At 27.2% G+C, this 20,921-nt stretch overlaps 2 protein-coding genes and 1 pseudogene across 4 annotated transcripts; 2 read left to right on the top strand and 1 right to left on the bottom strand.

Moving 5' to 3' along the window:
* Positions 1-3,608: 3,608 nt before the first annotated feature.
* LOC112686377 lies at positions 3,609-8,128 on the bottom strand (annotated as a pseudogene).
* A 1,164-nt stretch (positions 8,129-9,292) lies between these two features.
* LOC112686349 (serine hydroxymethyltransferase, cytosolic) lies at positions 9,293-13,135 on the top strand. Of its 3 annotated transcripts, XM_025558578.1 has the most exons (9): positions 9,293-9,704; positions 9,840-10,052; positions 10,401-10,649; positions 10,712-10,890; positions 11,842-12,024; positions 12,089-12,301; positions 12,366-12,713; positions 12,784-12,900; positions 12,961-13,135. In XM_025558578.1, exons 2-9 carry the CDS (start codon positions 9,991-9,993, stop codon positions 13,116-13,118), a joined length of 1,509 nt encoding a protein of 502 aa, XP_025414363.1. In that variant the 5' UTR covers positions 9,293-9,704; positions 9,840-9,990; the 3' UTR covers positions 13,119-13,135. The 3 variants fall into 3 exon arrangements, with proteins under 3 accessions (XP_025414363.1, XP_025414364.1, XP_025414362.1); XM_025558579.1 differs by lacking the exon at positions 9,840-10,052 and having other exon boundaries at positions 9,294-9,704; XM_025558577.1 differs by lacking the exon at positions 9,293-9,704 and having other exon boundaries at positions 9,711-10,052.
* Positions 13,136-16,770: 3,635 nt separating this feature from the next.
* Positions 16,771-20,487, top strand: LOC112686385 (probable nucleoporin Nup54). Its single transcript, XM_025558619.1, has 10 exons — positions 16,771-16,948; positions 17,709-17,945; positions 18,024-18,125; positions 18,184-18,357; positions 18,454-18,604; positions 19,216-19,358; positions 19,415-19,570; positions 19,693-20,069; positions 20,145-20,255; positions 20,323-20,487. Exons 1-10 carry the CDS (start codon positions 16,873-16,875, stop codon positions 20,425-20,427), a joined length of 1,632 nt encoding a protein of 543 aa, XP_025414404.1. The 5' UTR covers positions 16,771-16,872; the 3' UTR covers positions 20,428-20,487.
* Positions 20,488-20,921: the final 434 nt, after the last annotated feature.

Below are 20,921 nucleotides of genomic sequence, written 5' to 3'. Positions count from 1 at the left end.
TTGCGTCGCGGACGACGACGGCGATACGGTCAACTACAACACGTACTATACTCCACTACTCCGCCAAATGAAGCATAATAATGGACCGATCAAACAAGCGCGTGCGCGCGCCCTCGCTCCCCGGGAAAATCCCAGTGCGTTGCGCCACTGATTCCGTGCTTATCAACTGATGTGTCGGCCGTTTGTCCCGAGTACGGTACGCAAGTCCTAACCGTCTGTTTCTCTACCGAATCGTTTTGCACGATAGCAATTTTTCGTTTTTTTAACCTATATGCACCGGGGTCGTTTAAATCCAGTTACAACGTTGCTACTATATTCTATACCTATAATGCACTGCTGATTACGTTAGACATATGTCTAATGTCCAATTTTAAGTTACAATACACAATTTACACATCTTGATGTTGCATAATTTCTTGTTGTTATAATTATTTTGATTTTAAATTCTAAGTTAAGCAAAAAATTTTATGGAATTTCGATGATGATTAAATTTTTTATTTTTTCACTGTAAACACTTTAATGGATAAAAATACTGGTCCAAGACTTTGTCTACCAACTTTTTAGTTCTATCTCAATAGTTTTTCCAAAACTACCGAAAAACCACAGAAAAACTGTAAAAATGTATAAATGAGAATTTCACTTTTCATATTATAATTATTTAGTCACAATTCCAAATGTAATGTGGCTTATAACTTAAAAATGTTACTTATAACAGAGTTATTTTTTTATTATTTGACAAACAAAAGTTATGTAGGTAATTTTAATTTAAATACAGAACTTTGAAAATACCTAATTTTTTAATAGTTATTATGTTATACAATTTTTATATTCAAACATTAAGACTTGAAGATTTAATATAACTTTATTCATAATGTTTACCTATCGATATTAAAAATTTCCAAAAATCGTTAGTCAGAATTTGATTTTATCAGCGTTTAAGTAATTTATTATACGACTTTTATGGAATTTACTGTTATTTATTAAAAAAAGATAAATGTTTACAAAAAAAAATTGATTTATTCAATCAAAATGAAACTTTGGATAAAAACTGAACATATTTTGAAGATTTGTTCAAAAAAATGTCTCCTTCGTCAAACAAAAACATTTTAAATAGATTAATAAACAAATAGAAAGAGCCAACTGATAAATAAATTAAAAATTGTAAAATATATAAAAGATATATTTTTATACTGAAGCTTTGCTCAAAATCATTTTACTAAAGAAACGAGTTATTATTTTTTTAAAATTCAATACACCCATTACCATTATCCAATTCGAAGATCGAAGGGACAAAAAACAAACTTCCGTTACCATTACCTTACCGGTTTTAGTAACCTGGTAACCAAGTTAGGTTGAGAGGTCCAGTCAAACAGAAAACGGTCTGTTCGCCAGGCCGTTGCAGATTGCAACTGTCAAACAGAATTCGGACAAATTTGAGCGAATGTGAAAACCAAAAGTCTACTGCTGGTTATTTTTATTTTTTTTATCATATGTTTTCTGTTGTCATATTTTTATTCAAAATAACTAACAGTTCTTCTGACGAAGAAGAATCGTTTCATTTTTTGTCTAGTTTTTATTTTGAAATTGGAATTGAAGGTTTCTACGTATTTTGAATTTTATATTAATTACAAAATAAATTCAGTCCCTGCAAGCATCGTGAAAAATACATCCATTTATTTGTTCACCGCAGTATGCTACGTATGTCTGTTTAACCAGAATGAAGCAATTCAGCGCCTAAAATATATTAGATTCATCACTATGTAATTCACTATATATAAACCTATAAGCATATTTGATGTATTTAATAAAGATATTATGCATAAGATAAAAATATTTAACCAGTTAAGTAAAAAATTAGATAAACTCAAGTTTATACTGTACTATTCTGTTTCTTTACTTTTCACGAAAAAATGTAGTCTAAATAGCCTTGTCCTTATGCCCTTATTTATTTAGACTTAGATAACTTAACCATTGATTATTAGTAATATATAACCAATGTTTAAGTATATCAATTACCACTAATATATATATATATATATATATATATATATATATATATATATATATAATATAAATATAATTATTTTTCAATAAGAATATTCTACATTTTATCGATTATGGGAGAGATCACGTAAGAGTAAGATATGTACTAATATAGTAATGTTATACTACATACATAATAGATATAATAATTATATGCCTATTGTACATGGTAAATCGACTAATCAATAAAATCTTGGCGGTTGACTACAATAAGTACAAAATTAAACAAATTAGTATCAACATTATTTTTTATTGAAATAAAGTATTATTAAATCTTTAACATAGTATATTATAATATATTATAAAAATTAGATTATAATATTTAACATGTATAATTCTTTACAGCGAGATATATTTTTCTAAAAACGTGCTACCCATATTATGAATATAGCTGTAATGGTCGTGTCTGTATACCATAAATTAAAAATAGCTATCCATTATAGTAGTATTATTGCTATTAATTTGTTCTAGGGAATGATCTTTGTGAGAATACTATAAGTATATAAGTTGATATAAAATTGAATCTAATTTTATAAATTAAATATTTACAAACAAATTAATTTGGAATGTTATTTTTAATAAAAATAATAAAAAACCAGATTTAACAAACAAGAATAATGTATACTATCAACATTTGTATAGTATATTATTTAAAATGTAATATATGTGATTATAAACATTTTGAATATAACTGCAATACAGATATTGTTCACAAAAAGTGAATAAAACAATAATTTCGAATTATTTTTTAATGTTTCTTATATTTTTAAAAAAACATATTATTTTAAACTTTTTAATATTGTTTTAAGTAACTCAATAGCAAAATGAAATAGTTTGAAAATTCACTAATTATGTTTCAAAATCAACTATTTTATATTTTACTATTTTACTGTATACAGGTATAACTACTCAAATATTCTACTACATGTATCTATATTGTTCTATATTGTTCTACATTGTTGAAAAAAACTCAGGCCATCCTATACATACCAAAATTGACCACGAAAGTAATTCGTCTACAAAAATAGACGTGGGGAAGCAATATATAAAGTTTAAACGGTAGTTGGATAAACCTAATATTTTTTCGTTGGAAAATGCAAATTGAATTCTGTTTTTTTTTAGGTGGAAGTTACACTTAATAATACACATTTTTATGGTCTCTGAACTTAAATCAGTTTATTATAGTCGCGCATGCCAAATCCAATTTTTTTTTTCTTAAATAGCAACCTCCACTTTTGAGCAATAATTATTATTTTTCTTAACTAATGTAATTGAAATAATTGAACCGTAATTTGTAAGTTGCATTGAACTGTGAGTTGAATTTTTAAATAATTTGAATATTCACTCATCTAAATAAAAATACATTAACGAAAATCAATTTAAACAAATTTAGTAGATTTTTATAGTATTTCAAAGTTACCAAGAGAGTGAAAGTTGACTAGTAAAGACTTGGATACATTTTAAAATAAAAGCGCTTTACACTGTTGACTTTAATCCCACATATTTTACCAAAAATCATTCCCCCGACAAACGCAAAAATATTTTCTCTAAATTCCGCAACATATTTACAAATAGACAATTGTACTTTTGAAATTTTCATTAGAATCACGAATACATTCTATCGTGAAACACAACTAAAATATAGTTCAATATAGTTCAATATAATTCAATATAGAGATTACAAGAATTGGTCCTGACTAAATTATTTATATCTAGAAGTGTTTGGATAATATGGATAATACGATTAAGTATAAGAAAACAAATTATTTTGAACCATAGCAATACATGGGTAGAACCAACGAAACAGTAAAAGAAATGGGTGTGAAACATTTAGGTATTTAACTATAATGCAATGGAAAATCGTAAAATATAGAAATATGCAGTGCACATTAAAACAAAACATGCAAAAATACGCAAAATAAAACTTTGTACTTTGGATCTATTGATTATAATTCAAACTTGTAGCTTATTTAGTTATTTTTTGAACTGTTAAAAAAAAAAAAACATGTAAATCCATATAATTTCGGTTCCAAGTTATAAAATTGCTAATATTACTACATTTGAGTTGCGATAACTCGAACTTCGATAACTCGAATTGTGTTTTATTCCCCTAGAAAATTCGCCCCCTATAAATTAGTTAGATATCACAAATAATACATATTTCAAAGTGAATTTTCATCCCTCTTCAACTTCGAGTTATCGCGACTCGACTGTATTATAAAATTACAGAATAATAATAATATACAATACCAAATTATATAACTAAATAATATACATAAATACATACATTTTATTTCAAGTATCAAAAAAATGTAATGGTACCAAAATAAATCGGAACACTGGCAAAGAGTGATCATACAACATCAAGCGTGCTTTTAATTCCAGTTTCAACACTGAACAAACTGAGTGACTTGAGTGTTTATCGTGTTTTTCAATAACATACAAGAAGCTAAATATTTTCAATCCGTTTTATTTTGTTGTGCCTTATAAGACTGCGTGTGAGCGATTATATGCATTTTATATAGTATTAGTAATATTATATCAAATGTATCTATTTTATGCGCGTCGTCATATTTTTTTAGTTATTATTTATGGACGTATAATATAATAACAGGTAATTTTATAATATTATGCATTTATGCATAATATACATATTTGTAATAATAAAATATACAAATATATCTATACAAATGTATTTATATTGGAGGCCCCTCCACTTGCCCGATGATATTTACAAGTGACCGTTTTCCTCAACCGTGACTGTTCAGACGTAATGTAATGGTACGTTACAGTCTCCGGTTCTGAGGCTGTCTACAATTATCACGCAGCACAAAGACTGAAACGAGTTTTTGCGTGTATACCAAAACGAGTTTATGTATGTGATTTTAACTATTGAGCGCGAATATTACCCACTGTGGTGGTGTTATAACAATATTGTTATTGGTTATAATTGTATAGTCGTCTTAGGTGGAAACGGAAGAAGTATATTTAGGAGGCTCAACAATTTTTATAATTTTTTGTTATGGTAGATAGTAAATATTAATAATAATAATAATAATAATAACAAATAATATAATAAGATTAATAATAATGTTTTTGTTTTTTAATTAAAAATATAAAATAAATACAAAATCTTTTTTATTCATCTATTTCTTTTTTTAATAGTATTATTAAGATAAAAATTTATAATAAACATTATTTATAAACTAATCAATTTTTTTTTTATTTGAAAAACAATTTATATTTACAAGTTATACAATCAGTAAATTGGATGATTTTTTTTAGAATGATAGGTAGGGGAAACCGCCCATTAGCGACACCCAAAGAAAAATGGTTTAGGGAAAGAATAGGTTCCTGCACCAGTTCTTTTTGAGGCATTTGGGTGGGTTGTCTGGAATTTGTTTTGATGAAAGATTAGTGATTATAGGATTTGTATGAGTATTGAAAGTTTTGTGTGTTTTTATGTAAGTGAGTGTAGCAAGATTATTTAAAGTTGGAATACAAATATCTTTATGTAGTGAGTCATTAGTGATGTATCAAGGAGCGCCTGTTATTAATCGTAGACAAATAAGTTGAAAAGCCTGTATTGTTCTGGTGTTAGACGATTTCGCTGAGCCCCAAAGTTGGATACCATAGTACTAGATGGGTCTTAGAAGAGCCATGTAGACTGTACGTTTTGTTTTGATGGAGAGATTAGAGCGGAGTAGAGGTCTGAGAAGGTGAAGTCTCGAATTGAGTGCTTTGCGTTTGTATTTTAAATGAGGAGCCCAAGTGAGGCGTTTGTCAAGCGTATTTGTATGTGGTATTTAGTTTGTGTGTGAGAGGGTATTTGTGTATTTTCGATAAATGTTGGAGGGCAATCCAAGGAGCGTAGGGTGAAGGTAACTCGAGAGGATTTAGCTGAATTGACGTTGATTTTCCAGTTGTGAAACCAAACGTTTAGCTCAGATAAGTGGTTTTGAATTTTTTGAGTGGCTTGATTAGGATCGTTGTCGATAGCGAGAATAGCATTGTCGTCCGCAAATGTACATAGTAGAGTGTTTGAATTTAAAGTTAAGTCACTGGTAAATAATAATTACAAAAATATATTTTAAACACATTTCAGTAGTCAAATTCTGCATTAAAAGATTTATGCAGCAACTTTTTATATATCTGTTGAAATTTAAATTGGCCTTAATGCTCGGGAAAATATGTTAAACTAGAGATAATTTAATAATGTAACATTTCGTGTGACAACCATGGTTTATATTTTATTTTTATAACAAAATGAATAGTGTTATATTTAGAGCGCGGATTTGTATGCACTTAAACGTATCGAAATATGCCATATAATATGCAGCAAAAATCATGAAAATATGCAGTCAAAATCATGAAAATATGTAAAAAATATGCAGTCAAAATTATGAAAATATGTAAAAAATATGCAAGAATTTTTTATTTATTTAAAAGTTATAATTCAACTTATAATAATTAATTACTTAAATACTTAATAAAAAAAAAATGTAGGAAATTTTCTGAACAATTTATTTTTAAAATTTTATTTATTATTAAAATGAATAAATATATGCATTTCAAGTTTATCTTCTGTGAAGCTGGGTCGTTTATCGGTTAACATATTTTTAAAGACAGAAAACGAACGTTCGACGTCAACCGAAGTTATTGGGGCATATTTGAAGCAACTTAATATTGTCGGATCTTGATAAAGATCTTCGAGCTGAACTTTTTCGCCTAATAACACTGAATTAATTTTTCGTAGAATTTTCAGACCTTCATTTTTGCTGGAAAGCTCGTTTAATTCTGTTGTAAGAGTTGCACCTTTCGATCCAGGAATAGAATGAATTTTTTTTTCGTTTCATCAATTATTGAAAAGTTTTCATGTAAAGTCATATTTTGAATTTCCAGTTTTTTTATGACTATCACTAAAAATGCCAAATGAGTAGATATAAATGTTAAATCATTGACAACATTACCATCTTCAATTATATCCAAAACTTTTCTAATACTTTGGGCATCTTCCATTGCCAGTCGCTCGATGACTTTTTTATATTTGGTAAAATAATCTGCGTAATATAACGCAGCATGTACCCATGTTCCCCACCTTGTAAGAACTGGAACAGATGGTAAAGGGATATCATTCATTTCTTCTTTAAAAATAGAGAATCGACTAGGCGCTTTTAAAAATATTTTCTTCCCATTATTAATTAAAGCATTAACTTTTGGAAATAACTCCCTTACTTTTTATGCAAAACGATTACAAGCATGAGGGGTACATGTTACATGGATCATATTAATATAAAATATCTTAAAATACTTCCCTGCTTTCATCATGTATGTCGCCGAGTCTGTTAACAAAAGTAATACACGCCGTTTTATTCCCACATCTGTCCATAATAGTCATTGACAAATCGTGTAATCGTTTCATTGTATGTTTTCTCCAATTGTTTACATGCTAAAACATAAGGTTTCCCAGAAAAGTTTTTATTCATAACTCCTACAAGTATATTTGCAATGTATAAGCCCCGTGCATTAATTGTCTCGTCTACAACAATATATATAAAATTTTGCCCAATTTTTTTTTTAATTTCATTCATTGTTTTTTGATAGCATATATTTACATAGCTCTTTCGCAATGTGCTTTCATCTGGGATAGGATGATTAATGTATTTATTCAAAAAATTACGAAACTGTTCGTTTTTTAACTTGTGTAAGAGTATGTCAGAAGAAACTTTAGCGAAATATAAATCTTCAAAAAAAGTGTTATTGGTAGAACTTGATCTAGAACTAGTTGTAAGTTATTGTTATTTGATAACTTATTTTTAAGTGCAGACAAATGTGCAGCTAAAATATAAAATTAAAATAAAAAAATAAAGAAAACAAATTAAAAAAAATTCTATTTCTATTTTTATATGTATCGACCTGTTTTTATGTGTTGATCTACCTGAGCCTTTCTCTCACAAACAATAGATTTTCCACAATGGTTACAAAATACTATTTTCCTGTCAGTAGTGAAAACCTCGGTGTCTGTGTTTGCTGTGAAAATCCATTCACGAATTTTGTTACAAATTGAACTCCTTATTTTTGGCATATTTACAATTTACGGACAACGACAAGCGATGAAATTTAGTTGTATATTGATATGTCGGTAACTGACTGCTACAGTAAGAGCAATTAAGATTATAGGTAGACACACGTTTATTTTCGCCATATTCACGATTTATGGACAACAACAAACGATGTAACCAAGTGCCGAGTGGTGTGTCGATAATTAACTTACAAAGCAAGAGCGATTAAGTTTAAGTTGTAATCGATTATTTATTTTATAATTAAATATATATATATAAATTATTATTTAGTGACTATGAAATTTAGTTTTAATTTTTCTACTTGACAAAATATTATTTTATACATTTTTTTTTAAATTTTCGCTTCAATATGTAATACATTTTGAATTTTGCCAAAATATGCAAAAATATGTCATAACCTCAAAATATGCAGAAATATATAAAAAAAATTTCACCATTAGCTTTAAATTATGATGATTCGTGTAGATAACTGACAAAAATCCAAAAATATTAAAAGGAAAAAAATATGCAATTGCATAGAAATCCGCGCTCTAGTTATATTAGATAGGTACTGTTTTGCCTTTATATTTGGGGTTAATTCAAATTTTACATTTATTTTATAGCACATTATATATAATTAAAAATAGATAATTTAATTGAGGCGATGAACGTTTTTTCGCCATAAGAACCCTAGGAGTTTAGGACACAAACATATCGCCATGTTGAATTAATCTTAACATAGTAAATAAACTTTAAAATACAATTTTACGATTTAAAGCTCTAGAAAATACAACAGCAGAATGCATGATGATAGTATGATTACTAATTAGTTACTATAGTAAAAGGAAAGCATGCATTCCTTCGATAGAAAAAAGGATAACATGGGGGAACACTAGAGAAGTATTTTGGAACAGCTTTACAAAAATCGAGAAAACTGTTACCTACATAAGAAAGGACTATTCTTTTGTATTCAGTTTTATTACTCAATGTAATGCGCATACTTAATATTTTGTTACACGTTATAAGGACGAGGCGTGAAAATCAAACACACACACGTGACTCACGGCTATCACATTGCTCTGTACAATCGTGTTTCCTATCAGAATGAGAGTTATAGGTTAGAGAGCATTTAACAAAAGATATAATTTTTCTCTCTCTCTCTCTCTCTCGATCACAATCCTCCGCACGTCGCGTGCGATTGTGTCATATTTTGTAATATACCTACGTCAACGTCGTCCATCACCGATTGCCCAGATGATGCAATATTAAATATCGGATCGACGAGAAACGGGACTATTGAGTAGAATTAAAGTTCTAATCGATCACATCAACAGTATTGTTGGAGAGCTGTACAAGCAGCAGCAGCAGTCGTATTCCGGGACTCGTTACGAGCGGACCACGCGGTTATCCGTCGTTATCGTGTGTTATCACGCACGCTTACACTCGACGCGTTAGTGATACCCGATAGTAGGTACCTGTTGTTGTAGGTGTGATCGTGGTACAGTGCGACTCGTTTGTCGAGTTGTTTTCATCTCTTGAACCGGACACGTTGAACACTATTTCGCGATCTTTGCATATTGCCGTGGGCCACATCGATAGGTAAGCAATCGCATGTCTGTCTGTATGTCATCATTACTGTTATGTGTATTCCGTAACAATACAATATCCGTCGGTTGTTGTAATCGTAATAATTATAACCGCTGTCAAATATTAATAATTTCGTCGATAAGTTAGATAGATTGATAGTCGGGAGAGATAAGTTTTGAACTTTGAACGATATTTAATGAGAACTGACTGGTTACCCGCGTTGAATACACTAATATAATTATACTTAATCGCAAGTGTGGTCGAATCGAATTGTTTTTACCTAAAATCTTTCAATAAAATGCATTTACGTCCGATATTGCGTACCTTGGGTAGTGTTCGACGTCCACATTTCAAAAACAAGTAAGATCATTATTGCTTGTTCATTTTTTATTTTTCTGTAAATATTTTTTTTGTTGAACACATTTTGCATTTTTGTGTGAACTATTTGTATTATATTATATATAATGTATATTTTTTATTTTATTTTTATTTTTATATTTACGTAATTAATATGGTTTTTTTGTTGGTGCATTTCGTATTATAACAATCGATGTCAGGCACTTCAATACTTATCTATGTGCTTGACAACTCGCATCTGGTTTTAATATTATTTTTAATTTTGTTGTAGAGTTTTTGTAAGCATGCTGTATTTTTGAAGGTTAACCAATATTATTTAATCATTTGGTGTGTTTTTTTAATTTTCTTAAGATTTGCAAGTATGTCTACCAGTATAAAAGTGGAGCAAAATGGAGTGGATGCAAAAATATCTGATCCAAATTTAAGTCTACCTCTTGAAGTAGCTGATCCTGAATTGTATGCCTTAGTCAATCAAGAGTCAAACCGTCAAAAAAAAGGACTTGAATTAATTGCATCAGAGAATTTTACTTCAGTATCTGTTTTGCAATGTCTTGGATCATGTTTAACCAACAAATATTCAGAAGGTCTTCCTGGTGCAAGGTAATCAAAGTACATACATATATTTAATTTTATTATTTGACTAATAATTTATTATTTGATAGGTACTATGGAGGTAATCAAGTAATTGACCAGATTGAACTTTTATGCCAAAAAAGATGTCTTGAAACATTTTCTTTGGATCCAAATCTTTGGGGTGTTAATGTTCAGCCATATTCTGGATCACCCGCTAATGTTGAAGCATTCACTGCTCTTATTGGTAGTAGCAGAGGAAGAATTATGGGTAAATCATGTTTTACTGATAGTAACATTATTCTTATTATTTATTGTTAGAACCAAGTTATATAACATTCTTTTATGATGATTAAAAGTTATATTTGCAAATAAATATACAATAAATATATTAATAACAACCTTGGGAAATGTGTGACAAACAGTTTTTATAAATATATAATATATTAATTGTTATTAAAAGTAATACTAATAATTATATATTAATTTTATGCTTTAAAAACTGTGTTGTATAGCAGCTATTATCAATTTTTTTTTTTTAGGCCACCCCCTAAAATTTTAAGTGACCCTTTTATACTGATAGCATTATAAAGTAGTGAGAAATTAATATGATAATGTTTTATAAAATTTTATTGGTAATCCTAGACTTTTATCAATTGTAATTCTCAACAATAATATGATATTTACAAAAATGCCTTGTAAGTTATTTTATATATTGGTGACCCTAAAATGGTTGTTGCTGACCCTCCAGTTTGAGGATAGCTATTGTGTAAAAATATCTGCTAATCTTAAATTCTTATATATTTTTACCATTTTGAACTTTTTTTTAGATAGTACCGTTTTTATTTAATTTTACTTACATATTATACACTTTGTTTTTAATTATGCCAGTTGAAATGGTATACTGAAATTAACATTGAAAACATTGAAATAGAATAATTTAAACTCATTAAACCATGTTATAACCATCAATAGACAGTTAAATATAGAATTAAGATGTAATTCTTATAATTTTACTATAGAAGTTACAAGTATTAGGATTTGGTAAAACTAAAATTAATTGTTGAAAAGTAGTTTTTAAAAGGTTCTACTCTAATTATAAAATAATATAATCATTATAATTATTAATAATTTATTTTTAATAAAAGTAATTTTACTACAATTGCTTAAATTTTAAAATAATGAGAAAAGTTCATTTAAGTATTTTAATTATTTTTTTTAGGATTGGATTTGCCAGATGGTGGTCATATCAGTCATGGTCTAATGGCTCAAAAAAAAAGATTGTCTGCAGCATCAATATTCTTTGAAACTTTACCATACCATGTAAATATGCAAACTGGTTTAATTGATTATGAAGAATTAGAAAAAAGTGCTAAAAACTTTAGACCTGATATCATTATTGCTGGTTAGTTAATATGAAAAACTTAATGTAAAAACGTAATATACTATAAACAAATAATTTTTTAAAGGTGTAACTTCATATCCAAGAACATTGGATTATAAGCGTTTTAAAGAAATAGCTGTAGCTAATGATTCATATCTAATGGCTGATATGTCCCATATTAGTGGTTTAGTTGCTGCTGGTGTTATTCCTTCACCTTTTGAATATGCTGATGTGGTCACATCTACTACCCATAAAACATTGAGAGGTCCTCGTGCTGGAGTAATATTTTATCGTAAAGGTATTTCCTAGTTATTTCTATAAAGTTATTGCTGAAAATTATCATAAATATGTTTTTAATGTAGGAGTAAGGTCGGTATCAAAGTCTGGTGAAAATATCATGTATGACTTAGAAGAACGGGTAAATGCTGCTGTATTTCCAGGATTCCAAGGAGGACCACATAATAATGCCATTGCAGGAATAGCTGCCGCTATGCGTTTGGCTAGTACTCCAGAGTTTAAAAATTACCAAACAAGAGTTTTGAGTAATTGTAAACAATTGGCTGAAACCCTTAAACAACTAGGATATAAAATATCAACAGATGGTACTGATGTACATATGTTATTGGTTGACCTTCGACCAATTAACCTAACTGGATCTAAAGCTGAATTTACATTACAAACTATAGAGATTGCTTGTAATAAAAACACTGGTAATAAATATTAAACTATTTGAAATGCATAATAAAAAAAATGGTTAATAATTAATTTTATAAATATTAGTTCCTGGTGACAAAAGTGCCATGAACCCTTATGGTATTCGTCTGGGCACACCTGCTCTTACTACTAGAGGAATGCAAACACAGGATATTGTTGTAGTTGCTGAATTTATCCACAAAGGTATTTCTACATTTTATTTTGTTTTTTAAGTTTAGTCATGACTTATGCTCATTGTTTTAGGTCTGCAATTGGCTTTAGATGCTCAAAAAGTATCTGGTCCAAAATTAGTGAATTTCAAATCCACTCTTACTAAAGATCCAATTTTTGCTGATCGAGTTCGAATTTTAAAAAAAGAAATAGAAGACTTTGCTGAACAATTTTATATACCAGAGCAATAAATATTTTTGTATTATAAATCAAGTGATAACATTTACAAATAAGTTATTCATTATTGAACTACATATGTTGTATAATTTATGTTTAATGAATGCCAAATTTTTTAAATTTGTTTATACGTTTCTAAATATTTCACCATACATTTATAAGAATTGCCTATAATTTTAATGTTATACTTTTCTTTTAAATAAAAATACATATTACAAAAAAAAAAAAAAATTTTAATATATAATTAATTTTATTTTTATGCGTATTTATACATTTTTTATTTTATTTTAAAATAAAAGTAAATATTTATCATGTTTAAACTTACATAAATATGGTAACATCTATAAAACTGTGATTGAAGAATGTTTAAATTTTGAAGTAATATTCTTATTGTTAGTTATTTTATAAGGTTTTTAAATAATTTAACTTTATTTAACTTTATTGTAAATGTTAATTTTCACATATGTATGATGTATGTGCTACATAAAAAAAAAATATTGGTCTGAAAATTTAATTAATATGTTACAGATAACATGATTGAATTTGCATCAGAATAAATTATTAGTTATAGTTATAATGACTTATATGAATACATATCAGTATTTTCTTATCCTCATGCATCATTATTTTCAGAATAATGATATATTAAATATATATATATATATACACATTTTTTTAACAGGGCTGTGGCACATTAATACCGTTTAAATGCTGTGTAATTATAAATTTAAAACTAAATGTTCTCTTAGTGTTATATAATTTACAATTATTAATCAATAGTATAAAAAATATTAGTCAAAATGAAATTATCTCGATAAAAAAAAAAATTTTATTCATATGCATAAAAATATTATTCTTATTGGTAGTCTAACTAGATTGAAAGATTTGAAACTCAATGAGGCAACAACCAAATTTGGATTTACAATATGCTATAATTTCCACTTATATTTCTTCATCTATAGAATTAATTATCAAAACAGAATTACTTTTTAGAAATTATATTATATAGTTAAAAAATCTGTCTAAATTGGTTCAGTTATTTAAATTATTCTTTAATTTTAAATAATTATTGATTTTATAAAGTATATACCTATACAGAGTACTATTTGTATGTAAATAAACTGAGTGTTGTAAAATTATACTTATTTACTAATTAATCAATTTATTTTTAAGTTGTTATCTTCTCATTTTTAAACCTAACCAATCTGTTAAGTATTTACTAATTAAAAAATATAAGGCTTACTTTTAGATGACTTGTAGATCTAATGGCTTCGTAAAATTGACCAAATGGTGCAAAAATGCAATAGAATTAAATGATATGATATTTTAAGTGAAATCTATATTGTCAAGGAAAATTAATGCATTATGGTATTAAATGAATTGCTATGTGCCATGTACCATTTACTAGTTAGAATAATTTGTTCAATACAATTATAACATTGATGATTTATTGACTCAAAAAAAAAAAAAAAAAAAATTGATAATATCTTTTACTATGAATCTTGTTTTAAATTGAAAGCTTTTTACAATATTTACTTTTCTTTAACCTTACTTCATATTATTTTAGAGTCCAAATAAGGTCCAAAAGCCAAGGTCTTTCAGGTGTCTTTAGTATGGAATATTGTGAGTTTTTTTTGAGAAATTGTTGATAGACACACTTTACACATTTTTAGAGATATATATTAAATGATAGTCATGTTTCTAATTCTAGTTGAAATAAAATGTATTCAGAGGGAAGTAGGTTTGCCACGCTTTTAGTTTGTGTTTTAAATATGTTTTTGCGAATATTACATAAAATACTACTGATAAATGTAGAATAACCAAGGTGACCATATATTTTTCTATTCAAAACGGAACACAAAAAGATTAAAATAATCATTTTGATTGAAAACCATTTTTTAATGTAATAATTACTAACAAAATTATGAACTATTATGGTTTTAAAAGATAAAAAATTAAATTATATTAAAAACAACTATTTTTTTATATAAATATGAGTAAAAGGAAAAGTGTCTAGGTACGTAAAGAAAACGGTCGACGATTATTGTAATACCGAAATAATGAATTTTGAAAAATAATTTTTGTCATCGCTGATCTATGGTATTAAAATATTTTAAGTTAATACGTCTATATTGATACATCATTCGTCGTAATATGTATTTTTATATTTTATTAGTATCTATAGTTATATTCCGATACACCACATAGTTCCGTTCATAGGCGTGCGCAGACTTTATTCGCAGGTTTTGCAATAAGAAATATAGGGCCCCTCACAAATAAATTTTCTAATCTGCCCTTAATTTATTTGCATTTTCTTTTAACGCATATAAGATTCAAGTCACAATCTAAGTTTTTGCATATATACTACTTAGCTTCTTTACTTCCTTAGAATCTAAAATCACACATAGTTTTACAGTAGAATATTAAACAATGCACTGTAGAAATAAGTAGTTTGAAATTTGATTTATATTTATTAAAAAAAAAAATTTATTATTTATTTAAGATCAAGTATGTACTATATTGAATGCTTTTGAATAATTTTAACATATTTATAATGTTGTTATTTTATGGAGAGTACTTAAAATCTAAAGTTCAAGTCTTCTTTTTATCGGCACACATGCTTTGAATTCATCTATTACATCTTCAATATTGATTTCTGATGCCATCTTTTGTTCGATAAATATTAACATCAGTGAATCAAGATGTTCTTGTAACATAGTGTTTCTAAGTTTAGACTTCACAATAGACAATTTGGAAAAGTCCCCCTCACACGAGCAGCTTGTCACAGGTATTGTTGCAAATTGTGTTAAAGCTTTATTGAAGTTTGAAAATATTGTTTTCCGGTCGTTTTCTGATAACCAATTCAGCCATACTAAAATTGTTTTAGTTGATGACCCTCTAATAGAAGTTCTATCAGACATATTTGTAATGAGCTTAATTTCAGACTCAAATGTAGTATTCAAATTAAATTTTTCCTTCAACATTGAAATATCATTACTATCAAGCTTTAATTGATTTAAATTTCCTGTGGCGGTAATTAAATTTAAAGTTTCTTAACTTAATAATAAATATGGGCCCCTCGCATGAAGCCGCAGAGTATGCAGCGGCATACCCTGCATACCCCGTGCGCACGCCTATGGTTCCGTTTTTGTTCAACGTCAACCATACAATAATAAGGTATATATGGTACACGTTACATGCACACATAATAGTTAAATATAACAGAAATAATATCTCATCCACAGATTAAATTTGATTATCGTTATTCTTTATCATTTTCTGAAAACGGGACATTTTAATGTCCTGAAAATTTTCTTGGAACAACGGGACGAAGATACGAAAAACAGGACAGTCCCGTTCAAAACGGGATGTATGGTCACCTTAAGAATAACGCACATTGATTTGATGCACGTATTTGGTGATTCTAATGAGTCCAAATGTTTAATGTACTTTCGATTGCTGAGAACAGATTATGGATAACATTACATTGCGGAACGCGGTCTTGGAAGATATTTTAGAAGACACTGTTATGTAGAACACTGATATTTAAATAGCGCGGGTCACTTACTAAACGTATCGGAAATGATCATGGTATCTGGTAAATCCGGTAGCATATATGCTAAAATGATAAAGAGACATTTGTTGATAAGCTTACGGTTACTCACATTTTTATCATTGGATATTGTTTAGTGGTTTGATATTAGAATTTCAAACGTGGGTTATAGTTGCGAAGCGTTTAAACGGTTATTAAACGTTTAGATCTCAACAATGACAGGATTTGGTTTCGGTGGATCGTCATCCACCACCTTTGGAATGAATCCTCAAACAACTGCCAGTTCTTTCGGTACGTATAATATTTCTTATGTCGTATTTGTTTTTTTAAAAAAAACTAAGTATTCAACATCAAAAATTACTAAAAAAAAAAAAAAAAAACTGCAAAACTAATGTATAGAATTTCTGTTTCAATATTACCTAAGTCAATTCTATTTTGATTAAGTAGTAAATTATATTTAATGCTGTATGAAATTCTTATACTTTCAAACCAATTTTACCATTATATAATTTTTAATTTATTTTCATTTACTCCATATTTTTGTACATTTTATTTATTTATTGTTTAAGATATTTTTAAGCACATCCTAAATAAAACACAATAATCTGTAATTTTATTTTTATAGAAAGTTAATTGAGTAATTGATTTGGTATGTTGTTTAATGTTAGTATGGAATTATTTTTTTTTAACCAGATAACCCATCACCATATTTATTTATGATGTATTCAACAATTCCTCAACTTATAAATCACAAATTATTTACACATTAGAAACACTGAAGTGCTAATAGATAAATAGTAAAATTTTAATATAATATTAATTAATATAGCGATTTTAATATTTATTTGTAATAAAATATTTTGTAGAGAATATTTTTGAAATGACTTATGATCTTTAAATTACTACAAATATCCTTTAATCATTTGAGTTACACCTTTTGGTATATAAAAATAAGTAAAAAATGTAAAACTTTTGCTATTGGATGGCTAAATTATATTTTTAAAGATAAATCAAAACAATGATATGTTCTAAATAGTTTTAAATTTTTAAGGGTTTGGTTCTACAACTACTTCTACTGCTCCATCATTTGGATTTGGATCTTCTACGTCTGGTACTTCAGGTTCATCTTTTGGTTTTGGTGCATCTACAACTAGCACAGCCCCAACGTTTGGATTTGGAGCTACGACTACTGCAGCACCAACTTTTGGATTTGGAGCAACTGCTACACCTTTATCATCACAATCAATTTTTTCTGGTTTAGGTCAAACACAACCAACTACATCAACTGGTAAATACTAATTAAAGTTGATATTTTAAATAAAAATACGGAAAATAAATCAATTATAATTTAATAAAATTGTTGTAGCTCCATTTGGAGGATTTGGATCAGCATTTGGAACGGCTAAACCTTTTGGTACAACAGTCACAACTGCATCACCATTCAGTTTAACTTCATCATTTGCTCAAGGTAAATATTTTATATTTGTATTAATAAGTCTATTATTTTATTTAAAAACTTATTAAAGGCAACACTGCTCTACAACAACAACAACAACAACAACAACAGCAACAACAACAACCTCTTAATGCAAATGATTTAGTTATTAATTCCATTGTTAATTGTAAATTATTTGGAGATGAAAGAGATCAGGTTGTTTGTAAACTCAATTTATTGCAAGCCTGTTGGGGCACAGGAAAAGGTATAGAATATTTTTATATATTTTATCTTATAAATATTAGTTTCACAGATTTTATTATTTAGTTTTGTTTATTATTATTATTATTATTATTTTTAGGTTATTATGGTTTGAATACTCCACCTGTTGATTATACTCCGCAAAATCCACTCTGCCGTTTTAAAGCTATTACATATAGTGTAAAACCAACATCATCAAGTAGAGATGCACTTGTAGCAATAATTATAAATAAAAAAATGGATGATATAAGGTAATTTTAGATCAATAAAACATTTAATTGAAATCTTTTTATTCTACTTCGCCTTTCTCCCAAATATTTGGGGTCCGCCAAAACATTTAATTGAAATAATTATTTAAAAATGTATTAAATAATTAATTATCAAATTAATATGAATTTACTAAATTTATGATTTATTTTATACAATATTAACAAACTTTTCCTAAATTTTAAAATGTAGGTAAAAAGCTTGATGAATTGTTTGTAAAATAAATTTTCTAGTTTTACTGATTGTTACATAATTTATATGTTAAAGATGATATTTGTTTTCTTTTTCATGTTATAAATTGACAGAATTATTTTTAGATTTAAGAAAATCATTGAAATTATTTTTAAAAGTAGAAATTTTTATACCAAACATAATTTGACAATGAAACAATTTATTCATAATAATAAATATTAATACATTTTTATCTGGGAAATTCTGTGGAATTATTAGGTAAATCAAAAATCTAAGTAAGCAATTTGTTGAAATACAATAACCACAACAGTAATAATATTGATACTTAACTCCTGAGATGGATTTAATTTTAATAAACTTTCAAATAATGTTTTTAAATTTATTTATTTTTTTTGTTTTTCAGAAAACAAGAAGTTCAGTTAACATCTAATCTTTTTGCAGTTTTGGGAAGTAAACCTAATTTAAGTATTCATTTAGATACATTAAAATGGTATACTGAAACCAAATCAATGGCTCTAATATATGTCGAAGAGAAACTTCAAAATGGTAAAATTACATTTTGATATAATAAAAACTGAATAATAAATATTTCGTAACAATAGGTAGTACAAAACGAATTTCCAATAGTGATATAGTTAGCTATTTAATACAACCTAATCCTAAACAACAGTTGTCAACTATGGGCGTGGAAAATATATTTCCATATACTGGTTTTACTGAAGAAAATTTACGAGAATATTTTGAAAATCCACCGGCTGGTATAAATTTTTTTAATTTTTGATATCTTAAGTTTTATTATTTGTTACATAAAAGTATGTACATTTATTATGTAATATGAACAAACTATTTGGTTTTAATACTTTTAAATTGTATTTTATAGGAATAGATTTAAGAGTATGGAAACAAGCTCAAGTTGATAACCCCAATCCAACAGTGTTCATACCAGTGCCAATTGTTGGATTTTCAGAATTATGCTGGAAATACAAATGTCATAATGAACAGGTATCGGTACACAAGTTAACTCTTAACAGTATTGCTGATAGATTGACTGAACTAGCTAGAAAAAAAACTAGAGTAGAATCTAAGCTTGAACAATACACTGACAAAATGGATCAGTTAACACACAGAATTGTTAAAGTATTAGTTGGTCAGATGGTTATTTTAAATGCCGGAATGGCTCTCAGACCTGAGGAAGAAACAATAAAAAACCAATTAGAAGTTTTATACAACGATATTAATTCACCATTACGATTCCAAGTATATAAAATTGAAATTATTTATTTAAAATTGATTTTATTACTATACATTTATACTATAATTTTTTTAATCAAGGGAAAGCTTACAGAAATTGCTACTCTTGTTCGATTAAAAAATTCAGAATTATCAGAAGACTTGAAAGGTAATTCAGGTTATATCCCTCAAGTGACTGAAGAAATTAAACATGTGAGTAAAAATATACTTAACATATCAATAGTACCAACCTTTTAAAGCATTTATTTTGGCTTATTAGTTTTTAGAACTTCAACAAACAATGATTTCTGAAATGCAAACAGTGGTTAAAGAAGATTTCAATGCTATACATTTAATGAAAGAGTCATTAAAAAATGTTAGATAGTTTTTGGAATTATCCATGATCAAACAATAATTAATTATATGAATAATTGTAATTTAAAGGAAAAAAACATTTTATGACTTATTATTTTCTTCATAAAAATGTTTTGTATATTAAATATGATATTAAAAAAAGAAAAAAAATAGAGGTGCATATCTTAATTCTTTAATTAATTAATTACTATTCCATTTAAATGTGAAGTGAAGAAAATAATAATTTATTTTATGTGTTTTAAATTTAAATTTATAAATATTTTTATTTGTGAGTAGAATGTTTTACATAACCCAAGTAAATTTGTAGAAAACATTCACATTTCTTTCAGTTATTAAAATAAGTCATTTTATTATAGTATTAAAGTTTGATCACATTAAATGCATTCAATTGTCATTATTGAAGATGGTCAAAACTTGTTTCAATATTCTATTAAAAAATTAATAATTTTGTCCTTCAAAGCAATAATGTAAATTTTTAATAATTACTTTTATCAATGTGTACAA

This window comes from Sipha flava, unplaced genomic scaffold (genome assembly GCF_003268045.1).
Source record: "Sipha flava isolate LNK unplaced genomic scaffold, YSA_version1 307_pilon_pilon, whole genome shotgun sequence".
Lineage (NCBI taxonomy): Eukaryota > Metazoa > Arthropoda > Insecta > Hemiptera > Aphididae > Sipha > Sipha flava.
This window is presented reverse-complemented; position numbering and strand designations above follow the sequence as displayed.

Bases quoted from the DNA above. Each gene is read 5' to 3' on its own strand.
- LOC112686349 (XM_025558578.1), top strand. From the start codon at position 9,991: ATGCATTTACGTCCGATATTGCGTACCTTGGGTAGTGTTCGACGTCCA. The intron at 12,025-12,088 runs GTTAGTTAATAT...AATTTTTTAAAG, and splicing joins ACCTGATATCATTATTGCTG to GTGTAACTTCATATCCAAGA. The intron at 12,901-12,960 runs GTATTTCTACAT...TCATTGTTTTAG, and splicing joins TGCTGAATTTATCCACAAAG to GTCTGCAATTGGCTTTAGAT.
- LOC112686385 (XM_025558619.1), top strand. From the start codon at position 16,873: ATGACAGGATTTGGTTTCGGTGGATCGTCATCCACCACCTTTGGAATG. The intron at 20,070-20,144 runs GTATATAAAATT...TTTTTAATCAAG, and splicing joins ATTCACCATTACGATTCCAA to GGAAAGCTTACAGAAATTGC. The intron at 20,256-20,322 runs GTGAGTAAAAAT...TTGGCTTATTAG, and splicing joins TGACTGAAGAAATTAAACAT to TTTTTAGAACTTCAACAAAC.